This window comes from Macaca nemestrina, chromosome 9 (genome assembly GCF_043159975.1).
Source record: "Macaca nemestrina isolate mMacNem1 chromosome 9, mMacNem.hap1, whole genome shotgun sequence".
NCBI lineage: Eukaryota > Metazoa > Chordata > Mammalia > Primates > Cercopithecidae > Macaca > Macaca nemestrina.
Window position 1 is genome coordinate 18,233,728 of NC_092133.1, and position 26,250 is coordinate 18,259,977.

At 32.3% G+C, this 26,250-nt stretch overlaps 1 protein-coding gene across 6 annotated transcripts in view; it reads right to left on the bottom strand.

Annotated features, from left to right (window-relative positions):
* Window positions 1-26,250, bottom strand: part of LOC105467216 (attractin like 1) — an 882,222-nt gene that overhangs the window by 486,720 nt on the left and 369,252 nt on the right. For all 6 annotated transcript variants that reach the window (XM_071069067.1, XM_011716729.3, XM_011716724.2 and 3 more), the window contains 3 exons: window positions 15,832-15,926; window positions 10,620-10,698; window positions 8,515-8,672 (listed from right to left, as the gene is read on the bottom strand). In XM_071069067.1, the coding sequence (XP_070925168.1) occupies window positions 8,515-8,672; window positions 10,620-10,698; window positions 15,832-15,926 (332 nt within the window). The remainder of the gene's footprint in view (window positions 1-8,514; window positions 8,673-10,619; window positions 10,699-15,831; window positions 15,927-26,250) is intronic.

A 26,250-nucleotide genomic window follows, 5' to 3' on the forward strand; every position in this document is an offset into this window, starting at 1 on the left:
AATTAAAATCTAAAGGGTTTACAGAAGAAAGGACAGGAAGTAGGTAGTAGGAGTGAAAACATATTTGATAATATAAATTGTAAGAAAATTTATTTTATATAAAAAGAACTATTTTGATAAAACTATAATACTATTATTTCAGTCAATATCTTTACTGTATTTTCATATTACTTTAAATAACTTTCCATTTTTTACCCTAATTCAAAAAATAAACATATACACATTTCTAATATTTTAATTCAATATATGTTAAAGCCTTTCCCTTAAGTATAAGTGGAATCTGTGAATACAATGGAAAATTCACTCTCTTGATTAGGTTACATTATACGCCAAAGGTGGTAGAACATGGTCACTCCTATGATTATTGAATTCTATCAGTCTCCATTATAACAGACTGAACAAAGAGATTTAAAGGAAAAGAGATTGTGTAACTGGTCTAAAAGAAGCACAGTGTCATATTGTAGAGAGGGCCATGTGGCAGGGAACAGTGGCCATCTTCTAGGGGCTAAGATGAGCCCCTGGCTAACAGTAACTAGAAAAACCTGAGACCTACAACTTCAATGCACTGAACTCTGCCAACAACTAGTGACCTTGGAAGAAGTCCTTCTGCCTCAGACAAGTCGGTACCTCAACAGACCATAATTTCAGCCTTGCGAAACCCTCAGGACAGGGTTTAACACAGGGCAGTTAATTCATGCCCAGATTCCTGACCAACAGACACTATAAAATAATAAATAGTTCTTGTTTTAACCTAATAAGCTTGTGATAACTTGCTACACAGCAAGAGAAACTAATAAAGGTAGGCAATGTTATCATCTCCCATTTGACAAAGGAAGAAATGGAAAGACTGTGACTTAAAAAACAAACAAAAACCTTCCTCTCAATCGTATCACTTATAATTTAAGAATTTCAAATTGAGGTAGTAGTCTGACTTAGAACCCATGTTCTTAATACCTACTGCTTACTGACAATGAGAAGGCAAACAATTGTAACCTGGAAGCAAGATAAGAATAGCTACATTAGAACTGGCATTGATGAAAATGTTACATATAATTCACTTTGCAGCAGATTAATTGCATATTTTTAAAAATCACAATAACTGAAGCCTTCTTTCTTTAATATCAATTACATTATTTTATAGTCAAGTGTGCATTATTTCCCTAGAATAAGGAAACACTGATTTCAGAAAGATATTCTTATTTATTAGATAAATAAGATATATGCTTCTACCAGGGTTATCCATGATAACAAGTATTTGTTGACTTTTGATCACCAAATATCTCCTGACCAAACAAAGAATTATTTCTTCAGACTTTTTCCCTATTGGGGTTGTGAATCCAAGTCCCATATCTTCTAGCATAGAAGCCTAAAAACTACTTTCCAGGACAATTTTTTTTTCTTGCACCATTATGGGTCAGGAGGAAGTTAGACAGGTGTCCTAAATTTACCAGTTGGATTTATTCACTTAAGATTTTAGATCTTGAGTGAATATTTATAGGATGGGTTAGAGAAATCACGAGATTTCATTCAATACAGCAGGCATGCCCAGTTAAGAATGTTAACTAATGCACATAGGTGAAAACTGCTGGAACGAAAGCTTTCTGCTTATTGAAAACCTGATGCTTTATTCTTCCCTTTCATATTGTTAGCAACACCTTATGCTAAGAATACATTTCCTTCTGTTTGTTAGTCATGCATGATTCCTGTTTCTTATAAAAAATATTAACTAACAAAACAACTTACTATAAAATTTCAGTTTGGGAAAAGAAAGAATTTGGGTTATTATTAAATAAGAAACCTATGTGACTTTTGTAAATATAAGGGAGAAATCTCTTATTGTACTAATAAACTACATTGCAAGTTAAACTTTTTTAAGAGTATAAGAAAGCATATTTTATCTGTACATTCCTTTCTCCAGAGAAATATACTACTCATCTCTTAATTTAAAAACTATTCCTTTAGCTACCTCAGCTAAGTACTAAAAATACAAAAAATTATATAGTTTCTTCTGTAAAGGAGTTTAAGGGGTGATAGGGGATAAATAAGTGGAAACAATAAATATAAATAAACTGTGATAAGCTGAAGAATATGCCAGTTGTAAGAAAAGAGTAATTTCTAGTAGTTAGGTATAAGGGAGGTTACATTCACAATTAGACAAAGGCTAAGCAAGAGTTGAAAACAAGGTTAAGACCATAAAGGTCATTTGAAAGAAAAATAATACAGAATGTAAAAATAACCAGCAAAAAGAAATCAATGAGAGAAGACAGGTATTTGGAGAGTAGAAAGTAGTTTGGTATATAGATTTAATAAAGACAAAAAAGAACATTTCATAAAAATAAAGGGGTCAGTAAAGGGACCTTTTCTATAAATGTATATGCACAAACTACTACAATTTCAAAAAACAAGAAGAAAATCTGAAAATATTACAAAAAAGAAACACATCACCAAAAATAGTTGGAAATTTTCAAAATATTCTCAGTAATTGATAGAAAAAGTAGAAAGAAAATCAGCAATAATCTCAACATTGAATAACAATCAAATAAATATCCAATCAAATCAAAAATAACAATCAAATAAATAAATATTGGGGATACAATCAAGAATTTCTAAAATAGCCCTTTTTGAATAATTACAAAATAAACAGTTCTTTAACGATGAGTTTGTGTCCTTTGTAGGGACGTGGATGCAGCTGGAAACCACCATTCTCAGCAAACTATCGCAAGAACAGAAAACCAAACACCGTATATTCTCACTCATAGGTGGGAACTGAACAATGAGATCACTTGGACTCGGGAAGGGGAACATCACACACCGGGGCCTATTATGGGGAGCGGGGACGGGGGAGGGATTGCATTGGGAGTTATACCTGATGTAAAAGATGAGTTGATGGGTGCTGACGAGTTGATGGGTGCAGCACACCAACATGGCACAAGTATACATATGTAACAAACCTGCATGTTATGCACATGTACCCTAGAACTTAAAGTATAATAATAATAAAAAAAAAACCCAGTAGAATGACAAAAAAAAAAAAAGAAAGATCTCCACATTCACGGAAAACTAATAAAATGTGTTTGCTTTTTTCTTGTTAAAAAAAAAAAATGTGCTGAAAACAGTCCATAATTACTTTGTGTTTATATAGCACTTGATTTTACTTAGTGGATGCTTTAAAAATGTATGCATCCACCACCAGACTCAAGACACTGAAGAGTCCTAACACCACCAAGATCCCTGGTGATACTCTTAAAAACCTCTATATCTCCCTTCCATACCTGCTCTATTTCACCCACAACAGTCCCTAAACTCGAGGCATCTATTAACTTGAAAATAATGGCTCAAAACTTCCCAAATCTGATGAGAAATACAGATGACTAGATCCATGAAGCTGAACATCACTAAACAGATTAAATCTAAAAAGGACTTCACTAAGACACATCATAATCTGATAGTAAAAACTCAAAAAGAAAATTGCAGAAGAAGATAAAGGTGACCCATCGCATGTAAGATAATACTTCTAAGGATATCAACAGATTTCTCAGCAGAAACCTCACAGGTGAGGAGTGAGACGATATATTTAAAGTGCTGAAAGAAAAGTACTGCCAACCAAGAATACCTTACCTGGCAATACTGCCCTTCAGAAATGAAGGAGACATAAAAACTGATAAGGCTGAAGAAGTTCATGACCACTAGATCTACCTTACAATAAATGGCAATAGAATTGTTAAACCATGAAGCCCAAAGTTAGCAGAAGGAAGGAAATAATAAAGATCATGGCAGAAATAAATGAAATACAGAATAGAAAAACAATAGAAAAGGTAAACAAGCAGTTGGTTTTTAAAACGATTTAAAAAATTGACAAACCTTGCACAGGACTAACGAAGAAAAAAGAGACATGACTTAAACAAATTATAAATATATAAGGACACATTACAACTGACACCATAGATACCAAAAGGTCATAAGAAACGACTGTAGGGAATTGTATGCCAAAAAATTATATAACTTAGAAAAAAAAGAATAAATTCCTAGAAAACTACAACTTGCCAAGACTGAATCATGTAAAAACAGAAAACTTGATCACGCCAAAAATAACTAAGATGATTGAATCAGTTATAAAAAGCTTTCCAACAAAGAAAAGCCCAGAAATAGATAGCTTCACTGGTGAATTCTAACAAACATTTAAAGCATTAACACCAAGTCATCTCAAACTCTTCCGAAAAGATGAAGTAGAGCGAACACTTCCAAACTTATGCTGTAAGGCCAGCATTTCCCTGACACCCAAGTCAGACAAGGAGACTACAAGAAAAGAAAATCAATGGCATTTCAGAGATGTTGGTAAAAGGACACAAAATTTTAGTTAAATAGGTGGATTAAATTGAAAATTTCTATTGTAGAACACGGTGACTATAGTTAATAATGTTGTATCCTGTTCTTTCAAAAATAAATAAAATAGTAACAGTAAGAGGGAAAACAAACAAATAAATAAAAATGAATACTATTGTACCACAGCTTACCACAGGGAAGATGGAAAAAAAAGAAAAATTACAGGCAAATGTCCTTGATGAACATAAATGCAAATATCCTCAACAAAATGCTAGCCAACCACATTTGATTCAACAGTACATTGTAAGTATCATAAAACATGATCTAGTGGGATTTATCCCAGGAGTGCATGGATGGCTCAACATATGTGAATCAAAATGTGATATACCACATTAACAGAATGAAGGACAAAAAGTATATGATCATCTCAATAGATGCTGAAAAAGCATTTGACAAAGTTTAACACCGTTTCATGATAAAAACTTCCAACAAATTAGGTTTAAGCGGAATGTACGTCAACACAATAAAGAACATACACACCAAGCCAATAGCTAACATCCTACACAATGGCAAGATGCAGAAGGTTTTTCCTCTAATTTTAGGAAAGAAAAAAGAATGCCCAGTTTCACTACTTCTATTCAACATAGGACTAGTAGTCCTAGACAAAGCAATTAGACAAGGAAAAATAAAAGGCATCCAAATTGGAAAAGAAGAAGAAAACCTGTCTCTGTTTGCAGAGACATGTTCTTATATACAAGAAACCCTAGACACTCCATCAATAAACTGTTAAAAAAAATAAAAAACTCAGTCAAGTTGCAGGATACAAAATCAACATACAAAAATCTGTTGCAATTCTATACATTAACAATGAACTCTTCAAATCAGAAGTTAAGTAAACAATCATATTTACAAGAGCAACAAAAAGAATAAAATACTTAAGAATAAGTTTAACCAAGGAAATGAAAGGCCTGTACACTGAAAATTATAAAGTAATTTTATGAAAGAAATTGAAAACATCAAAAATAAATGGAAAAATATCCTATGTTCATTGATTGGAAGAATTAACATTGTTTAAATGGCCACAATACCCAAAGTGTTCTACAAAGTCAATACAATTGCTATCAAAATTCCAATGACATTTTTCATAGAAATAGAAAAAATTCTAAAATTCAAAAAGAACCACAAAAGACTGCAAATTGTCTAAGAAATTTTATGAAAGAAGAACAAAGCTGGAGGCATCATACGTACTGATTTCAAACTATATAATGAATCTATAGTAATCAAAACAGGAAGTTGCTGACATAAAAATACACAATACCAGTGGAGCAGAATAGAGAGCCTAGAAATAAACCCATAGACAGGGTCAACTGATCTTTGACTCAGTGCCAGGAATAAACAGTGAGGGAAACACAGTCTCTTCAATAAATGGTATTGGTAACACTGGGATATCTATATGCAGAAGATGAAATTGGATTCTTACTTTATACCATATACAAAAATCAACTCAAAATGGATTAAAGATGTAAATAAAAGACCTGTAATTATAAAAATCCTAAACAGAATAAAGGGACTAAACTCCTTGACATTGGCCTTATCAATCATTTTTTTTGGATATAATACCAAAAGTGGAGGCAACAAAAGCAAAAATAAACAAGTGGGACTGCATCAAACTAAAAAAAGCTTCCTTGCACAGGAAAAGAAACAACAAACTGAAAAGGCAACCTACGGAATAGAAAAAAAAATATTTGCAAATGATCTATTCAATAAGAAGTTAACATCCAAAATATGGAAGAAACTCATGGAACTCAATAGCAAGAAAACAAATACCTAATGTAAAAAATGGGCAAAGGACCTGATTGCACTTTCTCCAAAGAAGACATACAAATGACCAATAGGCATATGAAATGGTGCTCAGCATTGCTAATCATCAAAGAAATGCAAATCAAAACCACAATGACATATCACCTCACAGCTGTTATGATGGCCATTATCAAAAATACAAAAGCTAACAAGTGTTAGAATGGATGTGGAGCAAGGGAAATTCTTACACACAATTGATGGAATGTAAATTGGTATACCCATTAGGTAAAGCTGTATGAAGATTCCCCAAAAAATTAAAAAGAAAACTACCAATGATCCAGCAATCCCACTACTGGGGATATGTTCAAAGTAAATGAAATCAGTATGTCAGAGATATAGCTGAACTCTCACATTCTTTGCAACATTATTTCCAATAGCCAAGATATAGAAACAAGCTGTGTCCATGGATAGACAGATGAAAGCATAAAGAAATTGTGATTTATATCTATATGTTTCATATACATAATATGTATATATTTATAAGCATACATACACACACATAACAATGGAATATTATTCAGCCTTTAAAAAGTAGAAAATCTTGCTATTAGTGACAACACAGAAGAAACTGAAGGACATTATGCTAAATAAACAAGTCGGTCACAAAAAGACAAATATTGCATGATATCACTTATAGGTGGAATCCAAAAAACTTATGAACTTACTGAAAGGGAGTACAATGATGGCTGCCAGTATTTAAAATCATAATTAAAATAATTTTACTGTGTTTTGTTTAATATTGTAATTTAAAGTTTATTATAGTCTTATAAATAAACACATATATTAATACTTCTATGCTTTAATGTAACATATTCCTTAGGCATAATATAATGGGTTTAATAAAGAGGAGAAATCAGGACCACGTATCTTGTCCATCTCAATTATTTTCCACACTGTATTATTTTGAGAGAGTGGAGTATTTCAACCTCGTTACACAAATTTTGATTTCGCTTCAGAAGAGTAAGTTCTCAAAAAAACCCAATGTAGAAAGTTAATTCCTAGCCATTAAGTATTCAAGAACATTCTAAAATAACTATGTAATGGTTTTTTCAAAATTATATAAACAAGAAATAAAGGACAGGAAGCAATTTAAAATGTAATCATGTCAATTTTAATAACTAATTAGTAAGTTCTATAGATGAACCCTTTTCCATTTCAATCATAACTGAATAAATGAAGTGAAATTTGATAAATATTTCTCTATGAATTTTAGGAAATAAAATTATACATCCTCAACGTTAAAATTTTAAAAACAAATATTTATGGCATTTTTCTGACTGTATCATCTTCTAAATCACTATACAATGAAGAAGTAAATTTCTCAAATTAATTCTCAAACATGTACTGAATAGTAATTTATACTCATATTTCTTGAACAGTTGAATAATTACCATAATTTAAGTGTTACATCAACCTTAAAAATAAAAAGAAAAAATTTTTCCAGTAAACATATTATTTTTAAAATCACTCATTCTTTCCACGAATCACATAGAAATTGATATAAATAAAACCTGCAAACATTTCTAGTTACAGAGCATATGCTGTAATTTACTAATATATAGGGAAGGGATGATCTGAAAATCTTTAAAAGATTTTTAAAACATAAAAGCCATGAACAAGGATTGATATATATAAGCTATTCAAATAACTAATGTAAATTCAATCTAATCAATCAGTTGTAAAGGAATGAACAAATCCCAACATCCCAATAGATAGGTTTTCTTTCATGAAAACATAAATTAAGAACACAAACCTTGACTACAAGATAGAAAGAATATTCCAATTCTTTCCTAGTAGTAAATCTGAAGTCTTCAGTAGGCTACCTCTAACCATAACAAAAATGAAAAGTAAAACACATATATAGTATAGATTAGGAAATTAATGATGAGAGGTAATTACTTAAAGAGGTAACTTAAATACTGCTAACTCAAAATCTTTAATGAAAGATCAGATTATTTTCAGAATATGCTAAAGTAAAAAGAAGATTACTCAAACACAGAAAATAATTTCAAGTGGCGTTATATGAGAACAGTATTTATTTAACCCTCAGTTAAAGTATAGAATTAATCAGAAAATCAAAATATTTCAGTTGGATGCACAGCTTAGTATATAATAATCATTGAAAATTTTAAGTATAGAGTTTGTTGGTTCCATGAGGGTTTTTATGGAGAAATTCATCATCACAGACATTCGCAGACCTTTATTTATCAAAGGTCAATACATGTTTTTGTATTAGTCAAGAAATATATATATATCATCACTTTGGACAAAATCATCATTCTTTTCTTAGTGATATAATGGTCATTAGAAGTAAATACTCTTAACACTTACCTGTATTTTAATAGGCCAGGAAAAGTTGCTGACGTACACGTAGAATGTAATGTTAGGATTGCTTCTAAAGTTAAATTTTTCATAGGAAAAACTATCTCTGTATTCCTTTATATTATTCTTGGAAACTATAGGAGTCTCTTCCCCAGATATTGTTCCAGCTAAAATGTAAATAATTTAAATAATTAATATTAGGAAATATCTTTATGAATTTAAAAATGCATATTATACTTAGTTTTTATAATTGCTCTTATAAAAATACAACTATCAAAATATACTCAGGCTTATAATTTTGAATTAAAGAAAATAGGTTTGCCATAAATATAACGGAAATAAATTTAGTATAAAAATTATTTTTAAAAATGCTACCACTGATTAAGTGCAATGTACTAGGCACTGGCTTAGAAACTTTATATTCTTTTTTAAAACCAATAATATCCCAGAAGTATCATCACCTCCATTTTTCAGATTTCAACCTGAGCCTCAGAAAGATTAAAGCACTTGCCCCAAGTTTATAGCTACTAAGCAGTAAACTCCTCTTTGGAACTCAGGTATATGTGGCTCTAGAAACTGAGCTCATTCTGTTTACAATGCTACAGAGCATTTCAAAAGAAATCAGACCATATTTTCGTGTGTCTCGATCCAATTTAAAAATGGGAAAAAAATCAATTTATTTGTCTTACCACAAATTGAACCATCACTGCTTTAAATAAATTGGGTGGAGGCCACAATTTAAAACATGAGCTAAATGCTCAATTAGTTAAACACATATTGAGTGCTCAGTAAATATTTACTGAAGTTAGTAAAATAGAACAAAGCATTTCCAACAATCTTAGCAAACTTTCACCTTAATGAATAGTAAAAATAAGTAGAATTAGTATACTGCGTAATTGAATTAACTAACCACTTATTACATAATCACCTTGTGTGCTTTTATAAAATGCAGATTCCATGACTTCATCTCCAAATCTGATAAATAAAAATTTCTGAGATTTGGACTGGGAATCTGAAAGAACATGTGATTTCTTGCATACTAAAATTATTGTTCTAAAGTGATTAGAAATGTATTATAGACATTTTTGTAGACACATTTTTAAACCCTTATAGTTTTTTACTGGTCAGAAATAACTTTCAAATTAACAGGACAGGTTATTATGAATTTTTTCCTTAATGAAACCTATAGTGCCAACATTTTACTATATGTTTGGCACTAATAGTAACAAAATGCCTATTTGCCTGAATTTTCATTTTTTGAATGTAATATATAAATTCTGGAATTGCAAAAGATCTCTTAATTCTTGAATTAATATTCTACATATTCAATTATAATATTCTACATATTAAAATAGCATAATGACTTAATTTTCAGAAGTCAAATATAAATTTCTAAGAATCCCTAAATTCTCTATAAAAAGGAAACAATTTCCAGCACATCTATGCAACAGTATACCTTTGATATAGAAAATAGATGCCAATAAAATTTTTAGAATAAAAGTAAAAATTAAATTAAGGAAAGAATACATTTCATAATTCAACATAAAAATTTGAACAGCTTCTCAGATATACTTTTTAAGCCAGTAATTTAAATTTACTAGCCTTATTATGAAACACATATTATGTATCAGTTTTTTAACTCCTCTGAGCACTGAAGCTGACAAGAGGGATTATATTTTCTAAGCTTGACAATAATAGATGTTTACTTTAATCAGTATGTACAGAAGAATTTCATTGTTTTATATAAATATTAAGGTTAATAATTAAAATTTATAGTTTCAGTAGCAAATCAAACAATTGAAATTTCAGTCTCTTAGTCATTAAAGAAACAATTTATCTGAATTAAAATCACATTATATAACACTGCCATTTAAAAATTTAATTTAGTGTCTAGTATTTGTTACTAATCTAATTTTAATTGAATAAAGGAGAAAGTTAACAAAATAATGAAGCTCTATTCATTTTTCTACTTATTATTTTTATCAGTAACAGCAAAATAATTACGGCATATAATATTTTTTAAATTTCATTTATTTAATTAACAGTAGATCATGTTAGAACAACTTCCAGATAGGAACACATGTAAAAGAGATATGACATCAACATTTTTTTACCTGTTGAACCGACAGACCACGTAATGTTGAGATTAAAGTTGTTTGATGCATTAATTGATATATCCAGATTTTTGTTCGACTACCAGAAAAGAAAATATTAACGTTAAAAAATAAAAATTACACTCTGATTTAATTACGGCTGCTTTATTCCTTAAACTCTATACATTTTGCAAATATTCAACTGAATATATGTAGATGCCATTTATACATTTTAATGAAGAAAATGTGTAATAAATTCAAAGGTAGATATCAAGTTCCACATTTATCTTCTCTATTGTAATTTGGTCTTTTGTATGTAAGCCAGAGGCTCCTATAATTTAATATTTTTATTTGGATCTTCTTTAATTAGTTGTAGACTAAGCTTACTTTAAATTTGATATTTGTATTTTGATTCTTTTTGCTAGGTTTAAATGATACAGGTTTGGATTAGTCCCAAGCTATTTTATAACAATGTAAGATTATTTTGTGGAAAGACTTCTTCTTAGGTGTATATTTTTATTATTACACCCATATTTTCAAGTGGGAAAAACTACATAAACTAAAACTTTCAGGTAAAAATGATGAACCTATTCCAAAAAAAAAAAAAAAAAAAAAAAACCAGCAGATCATATTGTTTACACAGTTATACAACAGAAACACTGAGTATTTAATTTTATGTCAGTCAACCCACTTCTTGTCATTCATTAATGGAGTACAGACTCTTTCCATTTAATTTCAGGGAAATATGCCTAAGAGATTTCTTTAAATGTTATTTGTGATTTTCAAATAGTTTCAATAGTTGTATATTTACAACTATTTGTTCCTGTGGAAAGGCAAAGAATGATGGTCACAATGGGTAAGTTTAGCTTCAGATACTGAGTGTATTATGCTTATTTTAAATATTCTCTACAAAGACTTGTAGAAAAATCTATACTGCTAAGATCTAGCTAGTGAAACGCAGTAAGAGAGATAGATAATATATTAATTCCTTAGTTTTACCATTTTTCTAAACATGATAAAGCAGTTAAGCTAATAGAAAATATATTACCAATTTTCTGAGTGGCTCCTAGGAGAAAGTAAATATGGAAGCAACTAAATTCCCCTTTTCTGATATAACAGTCTTAGGGGAAAACTGACAAGGAAATGGCCTTTCCCTGATGAATAGCAGGAGAAATAAGGAACATCATAAAAAGCAAAGGCTGCTGGATGATGTGTGATGGCCATTCCATTTGACAGACATATAAGCCCCAATCTTATACCTCCAAATAACATCTACTCTTAATGATTTCCCTACATGGAAGAACAGCTTAGTCTCTATGAAGAACTCTTAACAGTGTTCCGTATCCATCAAATGATATTGTCACAGTTTCCAGGAGGCAAATAAGATTTCAAGAATGATCATCTTGAAAGAGCATGTAAAATAAAATTTGTTATAATAAGGTTGAGTGATTGTCATGCATTTTTTTAGAGTAGTGCACAGTAATATTGTGAGGAAAGCATTTGAGAATTTGAAGTAGTCAAAGAAAACTAAAACCTTGGATTTTAAATACATAGAGTAAATCAGAAGGCTATTACATTAGGCATCATAGTGATATTCAAAAAAGGCCATGAATATAAGAAGGAAGTTAACTTCCTTCTTATTTTCTATTGATTATCAAATAATACTGAATTCTATTGACAAGCTGTTAAGAACCCTTCTGCAGTACATGCCACAAAACTGTCAAATATATTGAGATTTTCCTATTTCTCTTAAGATATAAGTGAACACAGAGTTGGCATAAATTAAATGGAAGGCCAGAAAAAAAACTGAGTAACTCTTTGACTGTAGCAATAAATGCAGAATGCTTTTATATCAGCATGCAGATAGGGACTATTCAATACATTATATTGTTCAGTTGTGGTATACAAAATATACTTCCAAATATACACAATGTATTCCTAAGGAAAATCTGGATATTAAAGGCAGATATCTGGTAGCAAATGTTGATTTATGTCATCATAATAAACAAACCATACTTGAATCCAATAACGGTTTCATATACAGTAAATCATTTTCATGAAGCAATGAAAAGAATTAGTGAAGAGTCAGATAACCTTAGATTGAAATAGTAGGTCTTTAATGTACAGACTGATTGATTAGGGGGAAATTACTTTTCCTTTCCAAAAATCACTTTTCTAATCTCTAAAATGGGGATGTAATTACTTCCCTCAAGAAGTTCATGTGAGCATTAAATGAAGTAATTTCTGGAAAAAAACTTTGGTTTCAGCCCATAGTGCTTATAATTATAGTGTTGCTGTCATTATTAGGTATAGTACAGGGTATATTCTTTTTCTTCTTTTTCTTCATCTTCATCTTCACTCAGAGGATTGGGAACTCAAAAAAAGGACATGGTCTGAGGAGTGGATTTTTTTTTTTACTATGAATGAAATGGATCCAAAAAGTCACTTTTTAATTAAAGTAAAGCATGGTGAAAACAGTATATCCTTGAGGAGGCTTAAATCTTTATTTTCTCTTGAAATTGCCTCTTCTTAATTATGTGTACCTTATGCGGGATGAGATTAATATGAGCATAACTGTTGTTGCTAAAACGTCACACAAAATTTCCAATTGATATAAAAAAAACTATAAAACTCTTTTTAAACTTCTAGTTCATTCTCTATCAATTCCAAGTTTAGGCAATGCTGAATTATATGGTACCATAACTAAAGCCATATAAAAAGCATTTAGGGTTTAAAAAGCTGTACTGAAAAAGTGACACGGTAGTTATTCCAGTAAGTGATAAAATCAGTGATTTAGAACATTGTTTGTTAGATATGGATAAGTTTGGCAAATACTGTTATAGAGAAACCTGTTCAGAAATTGTTCACATGAAAGCACTGGCTAGAAGTGATGGATAGTGAGTTAAAATTAAATCTATTTTTCAAAATGTAGGAAATGTATAAGTAGTTAAGGTATCTACTTTTTATTATTATTTTCTTATAGAATAAGCCTTGCCCAATAATACATAATAATTTCAGAGATTATTCCCATGTGAATATATCTTTAATTAAAGAGGGTTACACAAAACGACACTATAAGCATTCTTAGTGATGCCTCTCATGACAGTTTTGCATCCTTAAGCTTCACAGAACACTTTTCTCGTTTCTTGACTTCAAGTGGACAAGATAGTAGAAAGTAAAACAAAGCTGGGACATTGGAAAGCACTTGGGATTGCTAGAAATTGAAGGAGAAAAAGAGAAGCAAACTAGAATTGTGGCTAATCTGGACATAAGTGTATGACACTATGGACAATACTGTGGAGGAATATTATTCACTCTCAAATTGTGAGTCAGACATACCTCTTACATTAAATTTCGTAGATCTTCAAAGAACCCCACAGGTTTGGAATTACTATTAAATAATCAAGAAGCCAAAGGTAAAGAATGACCTCTGACACCTGCTACAACATGGATGAATCTTGGAAACACTATGCTAAGTGAAATAAGCCAGATACAAAAGGACAAATGATTACACTTATATGAAGTGCCTAGTGTGAGTCAATTCATAAAGGCAGAGAGTAGAATAAAGATACCAGGGGCTGCAAAGAAGTGTGGAATGAGGCATTATTGCTTAATAAACACAGAGTTTCTGTTAGGGATAATGAAAATGTGGATGATGGTGATGATTGCACCACACTATAAATATACTTAATGCCATTGAATTATATACCTGAAATTATTAAAATAAATTTTATTTTATGGCTATTTTACTACAATAAAAAGTCAATGGTAATTATAATGCAAGTATAAGAACTTTATCACATTGATAAATGTAGTTTCTGAGATTATTAATGTATCTATATATAAACAGATAATCAGTGAAGGATGGCTTCATTTGAAACAAAATATCTTTTAAATTCTTATTTAAAAGTCAAAACTTTAAATGTATTTCCCAAGAATATAGTCATTCTTAAACTCTAGGGAATAAAGAGTAACATAAAATGTAAAATAAACTGTTCCTTTTTTTTGGTGATGGGGGAGGCAGAATGTTATTTTACTGGAAAAGAAAAATTTAAGAAATTATATTAGTTGTCAGCAAGTCCAATGAACTACATTAAAAGGAAAGAAGCTGGAAAATGTCAAGGTAATAATATATTTAGAGGTTCCACCTACTTGAAAAAACATTAAATATATGATATGGATTTAACAATATGGATTAATTTATAAAAATAATTATATATATATTTAACATAACTTCATTTCAAATGTATGAATGTTAGTTTTAAAAGAACTAAAATTCAACCCAAATAAACCCTATGTTTGATATTTCCATTCTCAGGATTTTCAACTTAATAAAGTCTCAGATGGATAGCAAAATATGTGTATTATTTCAAGACAACCTAGGAGTCTTTACCTGAATTGATGGATTGAAATTAAAATTCACAATTAATCTTTCATATATTTAAACTTCAAAAGCTTATACAATGATATCAATGATGTAGTCATTTCATTAAAGAAGCCATCATTCATATAACTCAGACAAACTACTGACTTAAAAAAAGGACAGTGAAAACCCATTACTATGGAATGGTATAAAGGAAAGGAAAATATACTTAATATAGTATGCTTTGAATTCATTAGTTTTATTTATTTATTTATTTATTGAGATGGAGTCCAACTCTGTCGTCAGGCTGGAGTGCAGTGGTATGATCTCAGCTCACTGCAACCTCCGCCTCCTGGGTTCAAACAAATCTCCTGCCTCAGCCTCCTGAGTAGCTGTGACTACAGGCGCACGCCATCATGCCCACCTAATTTTTGTATTTTTAGTAGAGACGGGGATTCACTACATTGGCCAGGATGGCCTCGATCTCTGGGCCCCATGATCCGCCCACCTCAGCCTCCCAAAGTGCTGGGATTACAGGCGTGAGCCACCGCACCTGACTGAGATTTATTTTTAAATAAGAACAGTCTGTGTTTGCATAATTATAGGCATAAATTTTGTTACAAGAATATATAAAGGGAGAAATTATATATAATTTAAAATATAGGGCTATTTGCAAAATCTGAAATATCAAAATCACAAATTATTGAATCACGAAGACAGAAAAAATTAACAGGATTAGTAGTTTCTACAAAGTCCCTACAATGTGATAATTCTGAGAAGAGGTAAAATCACAATGAAATATGAAAAAAAAAAGTTGTATCCATTGACACTAGGATAATCATACTTTAAAAGATAACGATCTTTCCTCACCTGTTCTGGGTTTGCTATAAAGTTTATGGCAGTATGGTGGCGATCATCTTCCTGTAATAAGCTGAAGGTAAACTGATAATCAATCAAAAGGCTGTCTGTAGGGAGGAAAAAAAGTACAATCCTGATATGTACTTTAAAAACTGTCTAAAAAGCAAAATTTAGGTTACAATATATTGTACACTGATATTAAAAATGATTATCGTTAAATACTAGTGGTATATTTAAGTATAACAAAATACAAATCTTCGTCCTCAATCAACAAAAAGCAAAACATAGTTATGGAAGAAGTAAGAATTATATTTATTATTTCTGATGCTATTATAAAGTTAAAACAAACATTATAGACATTCTGGAAACTATACAAAAGAGAATAAAATAAAAATTATCTATAATTTTATAACTAGAGGGAAATACAGTTAACATTTTGGTACATTTTATTCCAGTTAGAATTCTGTAGCCATAAAGATAGACATTTTCATAAAACTTCATAACTTTCATAAACTCAAAATTCTTTGAAAACATGAAGTTTGATAGCTAAATAATATTTATCATATACTGTAATGTATTTACTTGTTTTTCAATTGTGTTCACTTCTACTTTTAGTAATTTTTAAATGATTCTCTGATAAACATCATTTTACAGATATGACATTTATTCACAATGTTACAAGGAATTCTGGGAAAAGATATTCTTAATTTTGTCCACATAATGCTGAAACCAAGGTGAAACATTTAAATGTTATAGGACATGAGTGGCTATGCATATTACATGAGGGTGACGTATTGCTAATAACATTAAACTGCTACATTTATAAAAATTATTTCAAATTATTTTAAGTAAGTATAGATTACTTCTATCTCTTGGATGCATACCTTTCATATTATACCCTTAACCATTAAAAAGTATTAATATAGAATGTACAGATTGAATTACATTAAATGAATTTATTTTTAAAACTATTTAAGGCATTATTTATATGCTTACTTGTATACTTCATAAGATTCACCCTATATATTTATTGTATAATTCAGTGTAAGGCAACATTTTGTCTAAGAATTTATAGGTGTCCTTATACCTGATAACGAGAATTATGCAATAGGTCATAGTTCCAATTTTCATCTGACTGCCAAAAATTGCAGAGGAAAATTCAATGTGCCAGTGTTCTAGGCACTGCAGATACAATAAAAAAATAAAAATTTCTGTCCTCTAGCAACTTATACTCTACTGAATGAACATCAGTCTTTTGGAGAAGAATAAACCAGTAAAGAGGAAGGAGATACTGTTAGGTAGGAGTATGCCTCCAGCTTTGAGAAGAAACATTTAGAGAACTGAGATAGTAAATGAATATGGAGTTTACCAGAAAAAAATATTCCAGGCACAGAGGACAAGTACAAAAACCTCAAATGAAGAGCAAGCCTTAACTGTGATTCTCATAAAGGCTGTGCCAGTAATACAGGCAGGAAGTAATGGAGGCCAGGGTAACAGCAGTGAAGGTCACAGGAAGTGGTTAAATACAGGGAATGCATTTTTAAGATACAGCAAACAGGATTAGCTAAATAAAAGAACGTAGCCTTTGTAAGAAAGAAAGGCAAAGTTTTTTTTTTTTAATTTTTTTCCTAAGACCAAGCAAAAATCACCATTAACTTAAACGGAGAATAGTTTGACTGCGATGGAACTTGGGGGAATAATTAGGAGCTTAATTTTAAAGATATTCCTGTCTTTTTTTAGGAATTTTAAAGATATTCCTGTCTAGGATATTCCTGTCTAGGAGCTTAATTTTAAAGATATTCCTGACTGTCTGTCCATCAGTGACAGACTGGATTAAGGAAATGTGGCACATATACACCATGGAATACTATGCAGCCATAAAAAAGGATGAGTTTGTGTCCTTTGTAGGGACATGGATGCAGCTGGAAACCACCATTCTCAGCAAACTATCGCAAGAACAGAAAACCAAACACCACATGTTCTCACTCATAGGTGGGAACTGAACAATGAGATCACTTGGACTCGGGAAGGGGAACATCACACACCGGGGCCTATCACGGGGAGGGGGGAGGGGGGGAGGGATTGCATTGGGAGTTATACCTGATGTAAATGATGAGTTGATGGGTGCTGACGAGTTGATGGGTGCAGCACACCAACATGGCACAAGTATACATATGTAACAAACCTGCATGTTATGCACATGTACCCTAGAACTTAAAGTATAATTTAAAAAAAAAAAAAAGAAAGAAAATGGACTAAAAAAAAAAAAAAAGAGATATTAAGTTTGAGAAATTTATTGAATAGCCAGATGTTGAGTCAGGCTCAGGAGCATGTGTAGTAGATAACAATTTGTAAGTTATCAGAAATTACATGGGATTGAAAGCCATGAAGGCAGGAAATAGTCTTTGCAGACAGACAAGAGGTCTGAGAGATTAGCCCTGAGGCCCACCAATGTTAAATAATCAGAGCCTGAAGAGAAACTGGCAAAGGAGACTGAGAAATGGCTACTCCAGGAGAGAAAAAGAAACCCAGAATTTAGTGCTATGGACATCAAGCAAATACAATGTTTAAAAGACCAAGTAGTGATCATCTTGGGCAAATGCAGCTGAGTAGATTCAAAAGTACGGCTGCAGTCTTGAGAAAGAGAATATGTATTTAGAATGGAGAAAAAAATATCACTAAGGAAAAGCAAGCACTTCAAAACTATTTCCACAAATTCGTCCGCTCAAGCATCTTTATTTTTTCAAGACTGCAACTAAGCATTAAGAAGTCAGGAAATGAATGCCCTTTAGGAGGTAGGAACTGTGAGACTTCAGAACCTGGAGCAGTCCTGAGTAAAGGCTGCAATGCCCCAGACCTACAGACATTTTTCTGCCTATATAGACTCCAGCATCTGCCACAAATATGCCCAACCAAATTCTTGTCCAGGCATTCAAGCACGATTTTCTCTCTTCTTATATTTAATAGAGTTGAAAATACTAGATCAGCATGAAGTATCTTGTGTATGGTAATGATCAATCCTAATGTCAATTGGGCTAAAAATATAAAGCTGAAATCTAGAACAAAATTAGTATGAGTATTAATCAATTCAAGTGTCTAATAAGAATACCAATCAATGAATGTGAATTACCATAAAGAAAGAAAATTTAGACTTCTACACAAAATGTTTCCTTTTAAAGCTGCTTAGAATGAAAGTCCTCCAGAAGGCAACTACACAATTTTCCACTTAACTAGGAGATTACATATTTCTCCTCAGAATTTCAAAAATCATGATGGTGTATTTGGTTATGAATGAATAATTTACCTGGCACTTAAACATGTAACTTAATGCTGAAATATGCTCTGAACTTCTTAGCGAAGTAGGTACAGGATATAAAACATTAAAATTTAAAATATGTCTCAAATTTATCCATAAATGTACATAACTTGAAAATAAATTTTTATGCCGCCTTAATGAACTACTCTATTATGGCATAAAGAAATGACAACATGATTGACTGTAAATCAATTCAAATAATTTATTGCTTTATTGATAAATACAGATAAATGACAAATTAGCATGAAGAATAACTATGATCAAGACACGTAAGAAAACTTCAGTTTTAGATTGGGGAAATAACACAATTTATGCTGATTGGAAAAAAATTAGTAGAAAAGGAAAAATTGCTAAGAGAAGACAGGGAGGAGGACTTTTGGAACTATTTCCTGAGGTAGGTAAAAGGTGATGAGATCTTGTGAAAAAAACATAAAGACTGAATAAACACAACATGCAGAGAGGAGATCATATTGAACAGAGAGCAGGAAGGGAAACGTGGTGGTGGGATCATATGGAAGTGCCCTTTTGATTGCTTGCATTTTCTCAATAAAATCAGAAAGGCCATCAGCTGAGAAAGAGAATGGAGGATGAGGGGATGGGAAATGTGAGGGCAGAGGAAACATCTAAAATAGTCATCAAAAAGAGGGAAAGTAAATAGACGGAAGAAATATAGTATTTATAGTGACAGGAGACAGACAAATTCCTAGGTAGACATGGACAGGTCCCTGGTGAAAGCCAACCTTCAAGCCAAAGACAGCCTAAAGCCTGAAAATTGAACTGCCAGTTCCAGATAGAGTCCACAACTGGAGAGATACTTCTATCCCCAACCCACCAACTCTCTCTTGATTCCTTCTGTATGATGCCTTTTAACTAATTGAATGCTGCTTTTTCCAAGACCACCCATGGACCAATTAGAAAGTACCACCCTCTTCCTGCTGATTTTAAGCCCATAAAAACCCAAGACTCAGCCTCACAGAGAGCTACCCACTTTCAGGGTCCCCTCTGTCCACTGAGAGCTTGAGAGCTTTCCTTCTGTTGCTCAACAAAATTCTTCTCTGACTTACTCACTCTCCAGTGTCCACGTACCTTATTCCTCTTGGTCACGAGACAAGAACCCAGAACTCACTAAGCTGTGGGTGATGGAAAAAAAAGACCTGTAACCCTCCCATTCACCAAGCCGTAGGTGGTAGGAACAAAAGAGCTGTAACCCTTCATTCCACTTGCTGAACAATGGGAGCAAAAAAAGTCATTGCACACCATTCCTTCCTGCTCGCCAAGCAATGGGAGCAAAAAAGACACTGGGTTCCACTCCCTCCCACTCACTGAACTACAGGAATGAAGAAGCTGAAACAGTATGAGATTGGTGAGTATGCATCTAAAGTGAGACTGGTTAGTATATTTGTATGTTTTTCTATAGCAAAGTGTTCAAAAAAAGCTTCGAAGTTAGTTGATATTGCATTAGAGTATTGTCTGTTGATAGAGGATGAAGTAAAAACAGGGCAATGAAGTTGAGAATATATTCATAAGAGAGTATTATATATATATTACTATTCAAAAATTTATTTTCATTATTATTATACTTTAAGTTCTGGGATACATGTACAGAACGTGCAGGTTTATAACACAGGTATACATGTGCCATGGTAGTTTGCTGCACCCATCAGCTGCAGATGCTGTCATCTGCATTAGGGATTTCTCCTAATGCTATCCCTCACCTTGCCTGTCACCCCGACAGGCCCCAATGTGTGATGTTCCCCTCCCTGTGCCCATATGTTCTTATTGTTCAACTCCCACTTATGAGTGAGAACATGTGGTGTTTGGTTTTCTGTTCTTGTGTTAGTTTGCTAAGAATGATGGTTTCCAGCTTCATCCATGTCCCTCCAAAGGACATGAACTCATTCTTTATTATGGCTGCATAATATTCCATGGTGTATATGTGCCACATCTTCTTTATCCAGTCTAACATAATGGGCATTTGGGTTGGTTTCAAGTCTTTGCTATTGTGAAAAATGCTGCAATAAACATATGTATGCATGTGTCTTTATAGTAGTATGATTTATAATTTTGGGGGTATATACCCAGTAATGGGATTGCTGGGTCAAATGGTATTTCTAGTTTTTGATCATCAAGGAATCGTCACACTGTCTTCCACAATGGTTTAACTAATTTACACTCCCACCAACAGTGTAAAAGCATTCCTATTTCTCCACATTCACTCCAGCATCTGTTGTTTCCTGACTTTTTAATGATTGCCATTCTAACTGGTGTGAGATGGTGTCTCATTGTGGTTTTGATTCGCATTTCTCTACTCACCAGTAATGATGAGCTTTTTTTCATATTTTTGTTGGCCACAGAAATATCTTCTTTTAGAAGTGTCTGTTCATATCATTTGCCTACTTTTTGATGGGGTTGTTCTTTTATTGTAAATTTATTTAAATTCCTTGTAGATTCTGGATATTAACCCTTTGTCAGATGGATAGATTGCAAAAATTTTCTCCCATTCTGTAAGTTGCCTATTCACTCTGATGATAGTTTATTTTGCTGTGCAGAAGCTCTTTGGCTTAATTAAATCCCATTTGTCAATTTTGGCTTTTGTTGCCATGCTTTTGCTGTTTTAGTCATGAACTCTTTGCCCATGCCTATGTCCTGAATGGTATTGCCTACGTTTTCTTCTAGGGATTTTATGGTTTCAGGTCTTACTTTAAATATTTCATCCATCCTGAGTTAATTTTTGCATAAGGTGTAAGGAAGGGGTCCAGTTTCAGTTTTCTGCTGATGGCTAGCCAGTTTCCCCAACACCATTTATTACATAGGGAATCCTTTCCTCATTGCTGTTTTTGTCAGGTTTGTCAAAGATCGGATGGTTGTAGATGTGTGGTATTATTTTTGAGGCCTCTGTTCTGTGCTACTGGTCTATATGTCTGTTTTGGTACCAGTACCGTGCTATTTTGGTTACTGTAGCCTTATAGTACAGTTTGAAGTCAGGTAGTGTGATGCCCCCAGCTTTGCTCTTTTTGCTTAGGATTGTCTTGACTATGCAGGCTCTTTTTTGGTTCCATATAATTTAAGGTAGTTTTTTTCTAATTCTGTGAAGAATGTCAATGGTAGCTTGATAAGAATAGCACTGAATGTATAAATTACTTTGGGCAGCATGGCCATTTTCACAATATTGATTCTTACTATCCATGAGCATGGAAGGTTTTTCCATTTGTTTGTGTCTTGTCTTATTTCCTTGAGCAGTGGTTTGTAGTTCTCCTTGAACAGGTCCTTCACATCCCTTCTACGTTGTATTCGTAGGTATTTTATTCTCTTTGTAGCAATTGTATGGGAATTTGCTCATGATTTGTCTCTGTTTGTCTATTATTGGTGTATAGGAATGCTTGTGATTTTTGCACTTTGGTTTTGTATCCTGAGACTTTGCTGAAGTTGCTTATCAGCTTAAGGAGTTTTGGGGCTGAGATGATGGGGTTTTCTAAATATACAATCATATCATCTGAAAACAGAGATAATTTTACTTCCTCACTTCCTATTTGCATGCCCTTTATTTCTTTTTCTTGCCTGATTGCCCTTGCCAGAACTTCCACTACTATGTTGAATAGGAGTGGTGAGAGCAAAAATCCTCAACAAAATGCTACAAGCCAAGTTCAACAACACATTAAAAGGACCACACCCCATGATCAAGCAGGCTTTATCTCCGAGATACAACGATGGTTCAACATATACACACCAATAAATATGATACACTACATTAACAGAATGAAGGATAAAAATTATGTTATCATTAACAGATGCAGAAAAACATTTGACAAAGTTCAACACCCTTTCATGATAAAAATACTGAACAACTAGGTATAGGAGAAACTTAACACAATAGAGACCATATGTGAATAGCCCACAGCTAACACCATATTCAATGATAAAAAGCTGTAAGTATTCCTTCTATGTTCCAGAACAAGGAAGGGATGCCCACTCTCACCATTTCTATTCAAGACGGTATTGGAAGTAAGGTCCAGAGCAATTAGGCAAGAAAAAGAAAAGGCATCTAAATCAGAAAGAAGTAGTAATCTCTGTTTGCTGATGATATATTATATAGATAAAAGACTAAAGGCTCCACACATACACACACACAAACACAAAAATCTGTTAGAACAAATAAATTCAACAGTGTTGCAGGATACAAAATCAACATACAAAAATCTGTTGCATTGCTATACACTAGCAACGAACTATCTGAAAAAGAAATTAAAGAAAACATTCTTACAATGGCATCAAAAGAAATAAAATACTTAGAAATAAACTTAACCAAAGAGAATAAAGACTTGAACATTAAAAACTATAAAACATTGACAAAAGAAATTAAACACAAATAAATGACATCCCATGTTCATGGACTGGAAAAATTAATATTGTTAAAATGTCCATGCTAGCCAAAGTGATCTACAGATTCACTGCAAACTATCAAAATCCCAGTGCCTTTCTTTTACATAAATAGAAAAAACTCCTAAAATTCATATGGAACCACCAAATAACCCAAATAGTCAAAACAATTCTGAGTAGAAGCAAAAAGGCTGGAGGTATCATACCCCTGATTTCAAAATATATTACAAGGCTATAATAATCAAAACAGTTCCATACTGGCATGAAAAAAGATATATAGATAAATGTAACAGGGTAAAGAACCCAGAAATAAACCCATGCATGTATAATTAACTGAGCTTTAACAAGGATGCCAAGAACACAATGGGGAAGGGACAGTCTCTTCATTAAACAGTTTTAGGAAAACTGCATATTCACATGTAAAAGAATGAAATTGGACCCTTAGACCATACACAGAAATCAACTCAAAGTGGACTAAAGACTTACATGTAAAACCTGAAACCATCAAACTCTTATAAGGAAACAGAAATAATCCTTATCAACAGAGAACTTCACAATGATTTCTTGAACGTAATACCAAAAGCACAAGCAACAAAAGCAAAAATTGACAACTGAAATTACATCAAACTAAAAAGTTTCTGCACAGCAAAAGCAACAATCGACAAAAGAAAATGGTATAAAATGAGAGAAAATATTTGCAAATCATGCATTGGACAAGGGGTAAATATCCAAAACATAAAAGGAAATCAAACAGCTATATAGCAAGTAAACAAATAACCCAATTAAAACTGGGCAAAGAGTCTGAATAGACATTTCTCTAAAGAACTCTTGTATACTGTTTATGGGAATGCAAATTGGTGCTGCCATTATGAAAAACGGTATAAAAATAGAACTACCATCTGTTCCAGCAATCCCACTTCTAGGTACATGTAGATAAAAAGAAACTGAATTCAGGATCTCAAAGTGATATCTGCACTTCTATGTTCCTTATAGCATTATTCTCAATAGCCAAGACATGGAAGCAACCTTAGTGTTTGTTGACAGATGACAGATAAAGAAACTGTAGTGTATACATACAATTAAATATTGTTCAGCATCAAAAAGGATGGAAATTCTGCCATTTGCAACAACATAGACAGACCTGGAGAACATGATGCTAAGCGAAATAAGCCTGACCAGAAGAACAAATACTGTATTATTCCACATTTACAAGAAATCTAAAATAATCAAATTCATACATGCAGACAGTAGTATGGGGGTTACCATGTGTTGGGATAGGAAGAAAGAAAAGGGGAAGTGTTACTCAAAGGGTACAAAGCTTCAGTTATGCAAACTGATTAAGCTCCGGTGATCTACTATACAGGATAGTAATTACAGTTAACAATACTATATTGTATATTTTTAAAATTTGCTAACAAGTTAGGTCTTATACTAAGTGTTAAGAAAATAAATTAGTTAAATAAATAAATAACTTAAGGTGTTGGATGGATATATTTATAGTCTTGATTGTGATGATGGTTTCATGGATGTATAATTATTTCCTAATTCATCAAACTGTGCATATTTATTGTGTACAGTATTTCTTTGCCAATTGTATCCCAATAAAGTATGCTAGAAAAATCTGTGGTGAAAGGGAGACTGCAATAAATGGCACAGGAACAAACAATAAAAATAAAAAACGAAAGTATGAATTTATATCCTATATCAAACATAAAATATCAAACATAAAAATATCAAACATAAAAATCAATTTCAGCTAATTAAAGACCTAAATATTAAAAGCAAACTTTTATAGCCTTTCAAAAATACAAGAGAGCATCTGTTATGACCTTAAGAAAGCATGTCATTAAGATCTAAACCATAAAGGAAAAAATTAATAAAGTTTAAATCCCCTGCACAATAAATATTGTTTTCAAAAAACTTTTATTTTAGGTTCAGAAATATGTGGAGATTTATTACATAGATAAACTTATGTCACAGGGATTTGCCATACAGATTTTTTTATCACCCAGGTATTAAACCCAGTATCCAAGAGTTGTCTCTCCTGTTTCCCATCCTCCACCTTCAAGTAGCCCCCAGTGTCTGTTGTACCCTTCTTTGTGTTCTTTAGTTCTCATCATTTAGCTACCACTTGTAAGTGAGAACATGCAGTATTTGGTTTTCTGTACCTGCACTGGTTTGCTAAGGATAATAGTCTCTAACCCTATCCATGTTCCCACAAAAAACATGATCTCATTTTTTACAGCTACATAGTATTCCACAGTATATGCATACCATATTTTCTTTATCCAATCTGTCACTGATGGACATTTGGGTTGATTCCATGTTTTTGCTATCGTGAACAGTGCTGCAATGGACATTTGTGTGCACGTGTCTTTACGGCAGAATGATTTATATTCCTCTGGGCATATACCAAGTAATGGGAATAGTGGGTTGAATGGTAGTTCTGCTTTTGGCTCTTTGAGGAATTGTCATACTGCATTCCACAATGGGTGAACTAATTTACACTCCCACTAAGAGTGTATAAGTGCTCCCTTTTCTCTACAACCTCACCAGCATCTGTTATTTTTTGACATTTTAATAATATCCATTCTGACTGGCATGAGATGGTATCTCTATGTGGTTTTGATTTGCATTTCTCTAATGATCAGCGATACTGAGCTTTGTTTCATATGCTTCTTGGCCACATATATGTCTTCTTTTGAAAAGTTTCTGTTCACGTCCTTTGCCCACTTCTT